Here is a 14,208-nt window from a genome sequence, read left to right on the forward strand (position 1 = left end):
AACGGTAGATTGCAGAGGAAGAGCTTACCATGACTAAAAATTGTAACACAAGAAACAGGGGGTTTTGATGAGGTCACCTTTGTGCTAGGTTAATAGCAATTTTTTTTGGAAACAATTGAGAAGTGGCCCTCTCTCATCCTTATACTGTACTCCTGTACTCCTTCTGGCACATGGGATAGAAAATGTCCTTTTAACTGCTCCCCAGTACTGCTTTGAGATCCGTGAAAGCCTGTACCATTGACTCCTGTTCTGGCCAGGGGGTGTCCATTGAGTCCAGTAGTGATGATGTCAGCACCAGCTCAGACTGTCTCCACACTGGTGGCATATCAGGTGGCTTCAGACCTGTTTTGCCTCTCGCTTTCTGACTCTCCACTAGTTCAGCAGTTTTCCAGTCCTGTAGTTTCTACCACTTTGCTCTCCATTGTGCCTTTGGCACCTTCAAGCTATATCACAGAGCTGCCGGGGTCATTGGCATTGCAGCTCATACCACTCACAATGGAATTGAGGCTGACACCAAGCTTGGCACCAAAGTTCCCCTCAACGCTAGTGCATCCTTTGACACAGTCACTGCCCTGGCAGCAGATCCTGTCATCGAGCTTGGTACCATTGTTGACCTCAGTGCCAGCACCTCCTCCAGTACTGGGTGGAAGTTTGTCTTGCTCAGTACCACTGGTGCCAACTCCCTGTTCCTCTTTGGCACTGATGCTGCCCCCCCTTTTGGACTTTGGATGAGTCCAATTGTTTGTTTGCTTCATCAGGAATGGCTCTCCTGTTGTCAACAGGGACTCTTCAGGACTCCTTGAAATCCAGGGGTTGTCCTCCCCTTCTTCCTCACCCCTTAGGCACTAGAGACCATCTCTGGATCACCATCGGTACCGAGATTGGCGTTGTTCCTGCAGTCAAGACAGGGTTCTTGTCCCAGTGCCCATTGATCACGCATGCCATATTTGTTTGCCCAGTGGCCTCCTTGGGATGGTCGTTGGTCTTTGAGGTCCCATTTGTTGACCTACTCCACAGCAAGATCACCAGTCCCATTGGTGTCTCCTGTTCCTGAACCATTGCAGCTAGAAGTAACCACTGAACCTGTCCCCTCTGAGCCTTCAGGGTTATCCGACTGGTTCCTGTTGTTCAAGAACAGGATCCATTGTTGGCACAGCAAATCACTTCTTCGTCCTCCCCAGATGACTCTACTGTGCCAGGCTTCTCCTCTTCCTTTATGCCTGAGGTCTTAAAGGCATATCAGGACTTCCTGAGGCATATGCCCGCTACCTTAGGCATCCAGGCTGAATTTCTGCAGGCCCTCTGGAATACTCCCATGTCATTGCCTCCCACAGCAAAACATGCAGGGAAGTGGTACCCCATCCTCATGCAGGGTTTTGAGGGTTTCTACTCCCACCTGGCCCCTAACTCTTGTGGCAATTGCTGAAAATGACAGGACACAACGGGGAAGGTATAAACCTATGCCTAAGGGCAAGAAGTCCAAAATGATGGACTTGATGGGTCTACTATTTCCTGCAGATGTGTATCATGAGCCAGCAGGCATTGCTCTCTAAATACAACTTTGTTAATTGGGTGGCCATGTCTAAGTTTGAGGACAAGTTGCCAGAATCCTCCAGGGTCGAGTTTAAGGCATTCATTTCAGTGGGCTTTACTGTAGCCAAGACTTTGTTACAGTCATCCACGGACGTGGCAGATGCCTCGGGCAAAATTACGGCACCAGATGTGACCGTGAGGAGGGCCTCATAGCTGCAGAATTCAGACATTGCACCTGATGTACAGCAGGTCACTGAGGAATTACCTTTTGATGATTGGGTTTTGTTTTCGGAAAAGACCAGTGAAACCCTGCAGTCTTTTAAGAATTCCCAAGCTACTTTGGGTTCCTTGGGAGTTTATATTCCACCGGTACAGAGATACCACTATAGCAGTCAGCAGCGACACCAGCAATACTGCTCACAGTATTTCTTCGGGTGGTCCTCCTTTCCTGTAAGACAGTGGGACTGCCCCAGGAAGCGGCATAGATCTCAGAAATGAAGGACATCTGGTTCAGGATTGGGCTAGCTGGCTCTTCCTTCCTCAGCATCCAGGAAGTGGCCATTTCGATTTGTGTCCAAGACAGCAATCCAATGATGGTCTCTCTCCATCTCCATTCCCCCTGTTCAGGAACAGGCTGGCTTGTTTTCACGATGTTTGCAAATCAATTACCACAGACAGCTGGATTTGGGATGCTTATTTCCACATAGCAATTCTCCTAAGCCACAGGAGGTTTTTCATGGCAGACCAGCACTATCAGTCCACCATGATCCCTTTTAGTCTGTCTTTGGCTCCCTGGGTTTTTACCAAATGCATGATTGTAGTGACACTGTACCTCAGGAAGAGGAGAATTCATATCTTCCAGTATCTGGATGATTGGCTACTGAGGGGCAAGTTCAGAGAGGCTGTTCTCTCTCATATTCAGTTCATGCTACGCTTACTTGACTGTTTAGGTCTCATCCTAATCAGCAGAAAATAAACACTGGTCCCAACTTAAAAATTCAGGTATATTGGGACTCTGATAGTTGAAAGTGTTTCTGCTGACTGAATGATTCCACATGATTCACCACCTATGTTTGGAACTGCACTCTCAACAGCTCAAGTATGCGTGAATATGCTAGGCCATAGGGTAGTCCAATTTGCTAGATTGCACCTTTGTCTTCTTCAAACATGGCTGAATTCGATCTATCCTCTGACTTGTCATCCCTTGGACAGACTGGTATGACTTCCTCTGCTGATCCTGGACTCCTTACAGTGGTGGACCTTTCAGGACAATGTTTGCCAGGGCATTTCCTTTGGTTAGTGCCCATTGACCACAACTATTGTGACTGATGCCTCTTTAGTATGTTGGGGAGTGCATCTGGGGTAGCCGAAATTTCAAGCCCTGTGGTTGAAACAGGAAGCTTCTTTGCATATCAGCAACCTGTAGCTCTATGTCACCTACAGTGTCTGAGTGTCACAGGCCCTTCGAGACCATATCAGTGACTTAATGGTGCACATCCTTACTAACAATACCACTGTGATGTATTATGTGAACAGATAGGTGAGAACACATTCCAGTGTGCTGTGTCAGGAGGCAATCAGACTCTGGAAGTTTTGCATCAGGAATAACATTACCCCCCCCATGGTCAATCATTTACCTAGGATCCAGAATCAGCTGGCAGATCACCTCAGCAGAAATCTCTCCCTAAGTCACGAGTGGTCTCTGAAGCCTAGTGTCCTGCAGTCTGTCTTTGGGGTTTCGGACAGTGTGACAATAGGCCTGTTTACCATGAGAAGCAACAAGAAATGCTGTCTGTTTTTCTCTCGGGGAGTAGGGGGGGGTCTCAGTCCAGGGTCCCTGACCAATGCTTTTCATTTGAGCTGGGAATTGACACTCCTATATGCTTTTCCTCCAATTCTGATCATCCCACAGGTCATTCTCAAGCTGAAATTGGATTGTGCCAGGCTCATTCTCATGGCTCCAGCATGGCAGAGACAGTATTGGTTCTCCAACTTCCTTGCATTATTGTTAGGCCTCACATATTTCTTCTTCTTCATCCTGACCTCCTCACTCAGCATCATGCTTAGATTTTGCATCCCGTGCTCAGCTCCGTGCGTCTCATGGTGTGGATGCTGTGTGGTTAGATTAGGAGAAGAAACGGTGTTCAGAGTTGGTCTGGCAAATCTTGCTTAATAGTAGAAAGCCTCAACCAAAATGCCCTATTTGGCCAAATGGAAGCAGTTCTCAGTGTGGTCATTATCCCAGGGAATTCACCCAAAGATGCCTTGTATTCAGGACATCTTGGAGTAACTGGTACATCTCCAGTCTTCTGGTCTTGCATTTAGTTCATTGAGAGTGCACCTGGTGGTTATTTCAGTGTTTCATCCACCCATCCATGGGAAGTCGGTATTTTCAAACTCAATGGTAGTTAGGTTCTTGAAAGAAGTCACTCATCTCCAACCTCCAGTGAAAGCACCAGTTCCTTTGTCAGATCTTAACGTTGTCTTAGTTGCTCTTGTGAGACCTCTGTTTGAGCCTCTGACAACTTTTCCGTTCTCCCTTTTGAGTCAAAAAGCTGCTTTCCTTGTGACGATAACATCTGCAAGGAAAGTATGTGAGTTGCTGACTTTGATAGCAGAGTCTTCTTACATGCAGTTTTCCAAAGACAAAGAAAACCTGTGGCCACAACCTAAGTTTTTATCTGAAGTGTTTTCTCAGTTTCATTTGGACCAAGTTATATATCAACCTATATTCTTCCCTGAGCCACATTCAACCCCGAATGAGCAGTGTCTTTACATGTTGGAGGTCAGGTGATGCTTGGCTTTTTACTTGGATAGAACTAAACCTTTCCGGTTTTCATTTTGTCTGTTTGTTATGGACCAAATGAAGGGGTAAGCAGTCTCTTCACAGATGAACTCCAGGTGGATAATTTCCTGTATCATGAGAGCGTATGGAGTAGCTCAGACTGTGCCTCCTCAAAGGGAGTGAGCTTATTCCAGGAGGGCCTTGACAATGTCAACAGCATTTCTAAGTGACATTCCTATATTTGACATTTTCAGGGCTGCCACTTGGTCCTTTGTACGTATGTTTCCAAACCACTATGCTGTTGCTACTGCATCCAGCTCAGATGAAAACTTTGGGAAGACAATCCTGCAGTGCTTGTTTAAATAGACTCCAAGCCCCACCTCCTGTCAGTACTATTTGTGAGTCACCTACATGGAATACATGGCTGCATCCACTCAAAGAAGAAAAAAAGGTTATTTAACTGTATTATAACAGTTCTTCGAGATGCGATGCAGATGTGTATTCCACAACCCTCTCTGTGTTCCCCACTGCACTGGGGTCTGTACTCCTGATATTCGGTGCAAAGAAAGTTAGGAGAGTGAGGAAGGTGCTGCCCTTATATAGCCAGGGGACCGACTAGGGCCACAAGGTGCAATGCTGCCAATATAGATACTGCTAGGCAAATATCTCTAGTTTCTGTGTTCTGGGTGCATGCACGCCCACATGGAATACACATCTGCATCACCTCTCGAAGAACAATAGTTACAATACAGGTAAATAACCATGTTTTAGAAGCTAAATTCCCTTAAGATGCTATCTGCATTGCTCATGTCCAAGTCTGGTACAGATCACGACTTTCTCTGCAGTCGCAGCTCTTGCAAGTTGAGGATGCTCCTACTTTTAGTATTTATTTTAGGGCGTGACAAACTGATATTAGAGTTCTCTGCTGTTCATAATAAAGTTTCACTCTCATGGCATTTGTATAACAAACACAACATTAATTGTTAATATCTTCAGTGCTATTTGAATAGGTAAGATTTTCAGTTCTCTAGGCATAAATGATTTATATTACAAAAATCTAAGGATGGGGAATAACTTTTTTATTTTTAAAAAAGCACAGTATTGAGTGTACAATTTGTATAACAGGATGGGAATTAAGTCTAGGTAAAATTGGTGGCGCTTCCTCTGTCTTTCATAAGCTCAGTCTTTCTTGAATATGGATTAAATTTCACAGTGACACAAAACCCCATATTCTTCACACTTTTAAATGTTTCCATTATGCAGCCTACGCAAGTTTTTCTTAATGTACTTTTTTTTAAACATGCAGACAATTCGATAAATGTAATTTATTAGAAACAATGGCAGTAATGAGAAAAAAAATGAAACAACGTACCGGTTGTTGAGATGACTGTAGGGGTGATTGGTGTTTCTGAGGTTGGTGATATGGTTGTTTTGGTGGTGGTTATTGGTGTAGTAATCTCAGTTAATGTTACGATTGGGGTAGTTGACAGTGTTGTCTTTTTCGTAATAGTGGTTACTGGTATGGAGCGAGTAGTGGATTTGATTGTGACAGGTGTTGTTTTTATGGTTACTTTTGTAGTAGATAGGGTGGTTGGTGTAGTGCTTAAAATAGTGTGCGTGGTGGACCCTGTGGATGGAGTGGCTGTTGGTGATATGGTAGTAGTTGGTGTTTCAACTGTAGTAGAGCTTCTTGGTGTTTTAGTTTGTACCGTTGTCGTTACTACAAAAGAAAATAATACAAATGTGGATATTGAGCACAAGAAATAATTTTTAGTAATGAATTTCTATGAATACATGTCATATGAATAGACAAATGATTTGAGGAAGAAGCAATATTACAAATATCTTTTATTATACATATACAATTTGACATAACTTAACTACTCTCCCCTTCTCTGTCACTTAATAATGTACTGACAAATGACCCAGAGTAGGAAGATGTCACAAAAACTTTATTCATTTTTTCTTTCTTCAATATACTTTTAAGTTATTTCAGCAGTCTTAAATAATACTGACTAAGAGCTATGGAAATTAGTCTATTATCCTCTGAATTTTACAGTGTGGTCAGTTGGCACTGTAATCTTTTCCACACTGCCCTTCCATTGGCCTTGATTTTACACAGACATACACTTGTTTTGCGTTCCAGTGACGACATAGGAATTCCGCGCAAGTGCAAGGGTCAGCAACTTTAGATCTCTTTAACATATTGGACAAGTATGTCTTGACTGTTATGTAGAATGAGCACTTCTAAGATTGAGAGACTGTTTGCTCTCCAGGCCTGATCAGTCATTAGTCTCTGAAGACTACCAATTAGTCACAATTGTGATGCATACACCTCTCCACTAAGAACTGGGCTGAGACTACTGATTAATTTCATATAGAAGCAGGCCAAGTCAGGTGATAATTGTCTTTTGTCAATCTCAGCTTGTCCTGAATTTTAACCAGTAGAGCTATCTCATTGCTAATATCTTGAAGCATTCAGTAATCACAATCCCGCTATAACTTCCTTCTGAATTTAAGACAAAACATTCAAGAGAGTTTCATGTAATGCCAGGATACATATCATTATTGCATCTTAAGCATTTCAGAGGAAAGTGGAATAATCTTACAAGGACAAAAAAGTGCTTACTATTGAAAATGAGAAGTCAATAAATATAGATATCTGGAAGATAATATCTGACTATTATATCACATATTATTTCCACTGACTACAGAACTAACCTGTTGAAGGTGTAGAGGTTTCAGGGGTCTTCCTGGTGGGCTCATGTCCTGTTGTGTAAGATAGAAGAAAGGTTTTAATATGTGAATGAAAACAAATTAAGAAGCTATTCCAAAGGGAGAGTTTACAGAATGAGTGAAAAATGAAAGAATTGCAACAGTCAGCAAGACATCCCTGAAAATGCTCAATTCTTATACATTTCATTGCAAATCTTATTTTGGTAGAAATAAACAATATTGAGGAAATCAGTACTTTGTTTGAATGACCATGCTTTTGCTATCTTTGTCACTATATTCATGTTTAAGGATAGCTTTATTTCTCAGGAAAATGCTACAATATGGATTTTCTCTGCAGCATGGTATAGCCCCAATAACTAGGAGCCTGGAATGAAGGTTGTTATTGTATAACATGGAAATTACCCTGGATGCAACATCTGGATGCAGATCCAAATTTTGCAGCTTTGAGCCTATCTGTAATATTATCTACCTATCTATGTTTTTATAAGATTCCCCATCACTGTGATACAGGGGCACCACTTAGAGGTAAAGATTTTCAAAAGTAATAACAAGCAGGCATGTTCGAAAAGGGAACTTGTTAGATAAAGTCTAGGAACTGGATTCTGTCCAGTGCCAGAACTCCACTCACTGTGGGAAAGGTGTCAGGAAGCAGTTATTTTCAGGAGCACTGAGATGTTTATAAAATGCTCAAGCTTAGAATGAGGGTAACCTTTCATCACAACTATTAAAAGCATCGCGAGCATTCCAACTACGATTGAATTTACAATGCCTCAGAGCCTGGTGTTTTTTTAGTTGCCTGTTTTCATTTAACCATCTGGTGACGAGTTCGCAGTAGAGCAACACAATTATTACCAGTGCTTGGATGAGCAGTCATCATTAATCGATAGCTCTTAAGAACAAACTCCTCCTTCAAAGGATTCAGCTTATTCAATTTGTAATGCTTCTGGCTTTTGCAGAGAATGAGCGTGACTGTACAAATCTCTACTTACTGCAAGGCTTGCACTGTCTCTCCTCATGATCAAAAGTATTCATTGTGGCGAGCAGTTGTAACAGCCTGGAGATTGGGGAGAGAAGTACATTATTCAGTCCTCAGATAATAGCAGTTTTCTATAACCTTTCTTCCTAAACATGTAGGTACTAATATAATAATATGAAGTTAACATAAATGAACATGTATTGACCACAAGCTGTGTCTGTCATTTAACCAGTGGCATCTCCAAATTCCTAAGGCAATTTCCCTTGATATGGTAGGAATTAGAAGCTTCACATTCAAGACAGGCTGAGCTCATTCAAGCACTCAGTGTACTATGGATTCTATGTCAATTACTTATTCATTGTGATATTAGTAGAGAAGGTGAAGATGAACATACTACAAAGTAAGACTCTGTAACCACTGCTCCAAAAATTATGCTAACGAAAACATCATTGCCTTAACCACTGGTTAATACAGTAAAAATAACTATTGTGTTATTATTTTCAGCTTTATAAAGTTATTGTGACGGATATTGCAACCACATACAATATCTTTGGGCACCATATTGTATTAAATTAATGAATGGTTTATATAACACTATAGGCCACGCATTGTATGCAACTCCAGGTGGGGAGGTTACCACAGCTCCTCCAGGAACCAAAACCAGTGACGTGTGATTAAGGTGAGTCACTCAGGTTGTAAACACCTCTGGAGAGGTGTCACACCCAAGTGAGCTTGCATATACTTGTTCAAACTGGGTTTTCCAGAGACCACCAGACAAAGAATGGACTTCTGGTATAAAATGTCTGAGTTTAAACTAACACAGGGCCTTCTTCTGATTCAGCAAATGGACAGGACCCTTGTGGAAGAGTTGGAAGAACTTTGGCTTACTAGGACCCTATAAGGCTGATGGGTGACCTCTGAGAAGTTTTTAGCATGCATACAGGAACTTTTATTGTTTGTATGTGTTTGTTTTTGTGAACCTTAGTGGTAACTGGTATACACTGCTGTAGCCCCTGGAGAAAGGTTAATCACAGGTACTGGACCCGGGTCCAACCTGCTGGGGAAATCACAGTGAAGTGGAGAGGGACCGCAAGCCTAAACCCCCAGTCTGGAGGGAGAGAGGGCATGGATCTCTGCCTGAGAAGCGTGATGGCTAGGAGCTTGAAACCATAAGTGGGTGTCCTCGAGGAAGACCTAGGGTGGGAGGGTGGTCAAAAGTGCAGCTAACCCAGAAACTGTGAAATCATTACCTTCAATGTTGACATATTTGTAGTTTTGTTGCGGGCAATTACAAGGTCGGTAATGCCAGGTGCAATTTTGTTCATCCCAGTAATTGTAGCTGTAGGTGCCCTCACTGCCTGACTTTTGGTGTGTGTTGTAGTAGTCACAATAGACAGCTGAAAAAAGCAAAAACAGAATAGAAGGTTGAATTTTTCAATTTATGGAATGTAATTCCTCAAAGGATTCAGAATAGGAAGAAGAAAGCGACTCAGCAGTACTTGGTGACTCGATGTGAGCCCCCCATCCTCCGCTGTGGGTGAACTGATTTGAATCTGTGTTCCAGTGAGGTGTGAGTTAATTTCCTCCTTTCATAAGAAAAGGGGCAGACACAGGCATTTAGATATTTGTCATGTATAATATATTGATGTGTTAAATGGAAGCTATCAAGAACTGTAGCTTTAAAGGTTTGTTTATAATACTCTGTGAAGCCTGTGCATAACATTTTTTCTATATAGCAACCATTGATCATTTTTCCCTGCTTTATGGAGCCTCAGCCAACATAGCTTTCTCTGTTATTTCCTTGCAATCCGCACAAAGATGATTTCATCACAACTATGAGAACAGGTTTTGTTTGTTTGTTTATTTGTTTTACAATATTGTGTTCCCTCTACTGGCTAGTTGGCTGTCAGTTCTGCAGGAGCAACAGGGAAACTGTATTGCAAGATTATTATTTGTGACTGCTAGATTTTTCTCCCTCATTTCTCCATGACACGGTAATGCGTTTCTGGTGAGGTTAATGCTGACGAAATGTGCAAAGTTACGAGCACTAGAGGATGAAGTCGTCCATTTATCGAGAGCGCAGATACAACATGGGAAATGGCTGCACAAGCAATCCCCCCATGCTGCCCCATCAATGCACCTTAACCCTATAATAATAACGTGTTCCTTTACCGTGGGTCAAAGTGTAGAATGAACTGAAAACAATAAATATTGTAATAAAAATCGTGTGTTGGTTTTTAAAGGTGTTCAAGAAACTTACGACAGAACTCTGGGGCTCTCCAGTCAATGCAGACACCCACATCTAAGCATGCCTTGGCATACACTGCAATGGCATCACACATGCATTCACAGTCTCCTCCAGTGTCACACCCACAGGAGTCTCGGACACAGGCATCATAATAAGGCATACGGTATACCTTGGGTTGAGAGAGAAGGAATACGTTAGTTAACCAGGATTCTCTTGTACCTGTGCATTGGTCAATAAAGTTTCTTTCCTGTTTCTAGCTGGGCTAAACTACAGATGTTAGCTCAGGGTAAAGGGAGAGACATTCAGAACACAATCTGCTCCGCTAAGTGAGAGTATGAATTATTCCTGTCGTCGTTGTGCAGTAAAATAAGCACAGCAATAACACAATTCCAATTCAAATTGTTATCTTTAGGCACTTAGGCACTGCAAAATATCAATAGAAAATTATGACATTTTGAAGGATATCTCTAGATCCATATGTGTACTTCAACAGCTATATAGTTTCCATGTGATTAGGCAGCAAAACACATCAGCTCAAATAGAGGCACTTATGTTCAGCAGTTTCATACCCTGCACGGACACACATGAACACTGTTCACATTTCTCACTTGAGCTCACTTCTCGAAGACCATTTACAAACAGGAGGTACAAAATATTAAAGTGAAGCAGGTGCAAGAATACATTTCATGCATGTGGCATTAATGCATCCCGGGGAGGAGGAAGGTACATATTGAAGTGTGAGGGGATCATCTTTTGGAATACTGTAGACTATGTGTAAAGAAGGTCAAAAACTTGCTTACCTTACTGTGACATGGAGCAAAGACCTGGCTGTTGATGATGGAACACTTCCTCTCTGCCCAAGCTTTACGATAAGGGTTCTTGCTACAGGGATCAACTACAAAGAACACATCCCCACACATAGGATTTTCCTTCCAAGAATTTACAAACTCCAGTTCATTTGCTGCCACGTATTTGCTTCGGGTTTCAAAGTCATCTCTCATGTTCCCATTGTAATTCCCACACAAACCGCAGAGGTGATCCTAGATGAAGAAACGAAAGCATTAATATTAGGTTGCCCCCTATTTGCTAATTACAACCAATTGTCTGAATTCTCTTTCTGTTATCTGCACTACTTCCTGTTTCTGATCCATGATTGCAATCTGTAAATACTGTGCCACATACTGTTAGTTTTTTGTTTGTACAGCCTTTCTCATTAAATGAACAAAGTAAGGAAACAGTGGAGTTCTTCCTCAATAGTGTTCACACACAGAGATATAATTTGCACCTTTATGAGGTCAAAATAAATTCAAATGCCCTGTACAAATTTCCCTGCCCTTCTGGAGGATGAAAGGATGTGTTGTCATTTGGACAACACATGAGCTATCAGCCCAAAGATTCATGTTGTTGTGAAGTTGGTTAAGCAGCTAATAAGCAGCATCCAGTGAAGATCTCTGCTGCTCCAGGAGGGATGGGATTTATGAGAGGCCTTCCTAGGAGACCCCTGCTGCTGTAGCAAGTTGTTACAATTGCCATCATGTGCAGTTTGATTTGAATGTGGGTGTAAATGTATTTAACTAAGGAAGTTAAGGAAAGTTTATTAGGAAGTTACTCTGAATTACCTGTGCTTCTCTGAAGATCTTGATGAAAATATTCATGTGCTTGTTCCAGATAAGAGTCATGTTGTATTTTCCTGGGATAATGATATCGAACATCAGGTGAAGGGCATTCTTTTTCACGTGGAATTGTGTCAGAGGATTGTCCCCATATACAAGGTAGGTTCCCTCTGCCAGTATAAGTGTCATATTCTGAAAGCAAATTGGCCTGTAAGTTATAATATATCTCTCAGTATGTCCCTTTCTGTCTTCATAACATTACCAGGAATCACTAAAGGGTGCTGCTACAGATTGTCATTTCTCTGTTTTTCTGAACTGATTGACTGTGGTTAGATCTTGGAGAAATAGTTATTGTCAGCTGAGTCACAGTCCTTAGACGATGAGCATCTCTGCCTGAAGTCTGGTCTATACTACAGACCTATAGCAGTATAACCCTGAGTGATGTAGTTGTACTGACCTAACCCCCCATGTAGACAGCACTAAGTCAGTGTCAAGGTTCCTCCCCCACTCTGAACTCTAGGGTACAGATGTGGGGACCTGCATGAAAAACCTCCTAAGCTTATCTTTACCAGCTTAGGTCAAAACTTCCCCAAGGTACAAAGTATTCCACCCGTGGTCCTTGGAATGGCCGCTACCACCACCAAACTAATACTGGTTACTGGGGAAGAGCTGTTTGGACGCGTCCTTCCCCCCAAAATACTTCCCAAAACCCTGCACCCCACTTCCTGGACAAGGTTTGGTAAAAAGCCTCACCAATTTGCATAGGTGACCACAGACCCAAACCCTTGGATCTGAGAACAATGAAAAAGCATTCAGTTTTTTACAAGAAGACTTTTAATAGAAAATAGAAGTAAATAGAAATAAAGAAATCCCCCCTGTAAAATCAGGATGGTAGATATCTTACAGGGTAATTAGATTCAAAAACATAGAGAACCCCTCTAGGCAAAACCTTAAGTTACAAAAAAGATACACAGACAGAAATAGTTATTCTATTCAGCACAATTCTTTTCTCAGCCATTTAAAGAAATCATAATCTAACACATACCTAGCTAGATTACTTACTAAAAGTTCTAAGACTCCATTCCTGTTCTGTCCCTGGCAAAAGCAGCATACAGACAGACACAGACCCTTTGTTTCTCTCCCTCCTCCCAGCTTTTGAAAGTATCTTGTCTCCTCATTGGTCATTTTGGTCAGGTGCCAGCGAGGTTACCTTTAGCTTCTTAACCCTTTACAGGTGAGAGGAGCTTTCCCCTGGCCAGGAGGAATTTCAAAGGTGTTTACCCTTCCCCTTATATTTATGACACGCCCCCCAAATCTCAGCTAGGGTGAAACACTGGCTGGGATTTCTTCCTGGAGCTCTAGGAAAAACAGAGTTAATAAGACACATGCATCTCTAAATATACTACCAAGTACATAAAGACTAACAATATTTTCCACATCTTAAGGACGATTTTAACCAGTTGATTCTGGGAAACTTTCACGGGAGAGTGCATCAGCCACTTTGTTAGAAGCTCCTGAGATGTGTTGGATGTCGAAATCAAAATCTTGGAGAGCTAAACTCCACCGAAGAAGTTTTTTGTTAGTTTCTTTGACGGTGTGAAGCCACTTCAGTGCAGCATGGTCGGTTTGCAGGTGGAAACGCCGTCCCCAAACATATGGGCGTAGCTTTTCCAGAGCGTAGACAATGGCATAACATTCTTTTTCAGTGACTGACCAGTTGCTTTCCCTCTCAGACAGTTTTTTGCTGAGAAACACTACAGGGTGGAATTCTTGATCAGGTCCTTTCTGCATTAAAACTGCTCCCACACCACGCTCGGATGCATCTGTGGTTACTAGGAACGGTTTGTCAAAGTCTGGGGCCCTTAGTACAGGGTCAGACATGAGTGTCGCTTTAAGCTTGTTAAAGGCCTTCTGACACTTTCCGGTCCACTGAACAGCATTTGGCTGTTTCTTTTTGGTTAGGTCTGTCAGTGGGGCAGCGATTTGGCTGTAGTGCGGTACAAATCGTCTGTAATAACCAGCCAAGCCTAAGAAGGATTGAACCTGTTTCTTTGACTTTGGGACAGGCCACTTTTGGATAGCATCCACTTTGGCCTGTAGGGGGCTGATAGTTCCTTGACCCACCTGGTGTCCAAGGTAAGTCACTCTGTTTAGGCCTATTTGACACTTCTTAGCCTTAACAGTTAGTCCTGCCTCCCTTATGCGCTCAAGGACTTTTTGTAGATGTTCCAGGTGGTCTGCCCAGGAATCCGAAAATATGGCCACGTCGTCAAGGTAGGCGACTGCATATTCTCCTAATCCCGCTAGGAGACCATCT

The 14,208-nt window shown here is 42.3% G+C and overlaps 1 protein-coding gene across 1 annotated transcript in view; it reads right to left on the reverse strand.

Annotated features, from left to right (window-relative positions):
* Window positions 1-443: 443 nt before the first annotated feature.
* The window catches only part of MUC6 (mucin 6, oligomeric mucus/gel-forming), a 66,288-nt gene continuing 52,523 nt past the window's right edge, over window positions 444-14,208 (reverse strand). The window contains 9 exon segments of the mRNA XM_077819941.1: window positions 444-722; window positions 877-1,121; window positions 5,691-6,038; window positions 8,044-8,083; window positions 8,086-8,108; window positions 9,281-9,427; window positions 10,291-10,447; window positions 11,079-11,318; window positions 11,898-12,083. Of these exon segments, the coding sequence (XP_077676067.1) occupies window positions 444-722; window positions 877-1,121; window positions 5,691-6,038; window positions 8,044-8,083; window positions 8,086-8,108; window positions 9,281-9,427; window positions 10,291-10,447; window positions 11,079-11,318; window positions 11,898-12,083 (1,665 nt within the window).

The sequence above is a fragment of the Eretmochelys imbricata genome, chromosome 6, assembly GCF_965152235.1.
Source record: "Eretmochelys imbricata isolate rEreImb1 chromosome 6, rEreImb1.hap1, whole genome shotgun sequence".
In the NCBI taxonomy this organism is placed as follows: domain Eukaryota; kingdom Metazoa; phylum Chordata; order Testudines; family Cheloniidae; genus Eretmochelys; species Eretmochelys imbricata.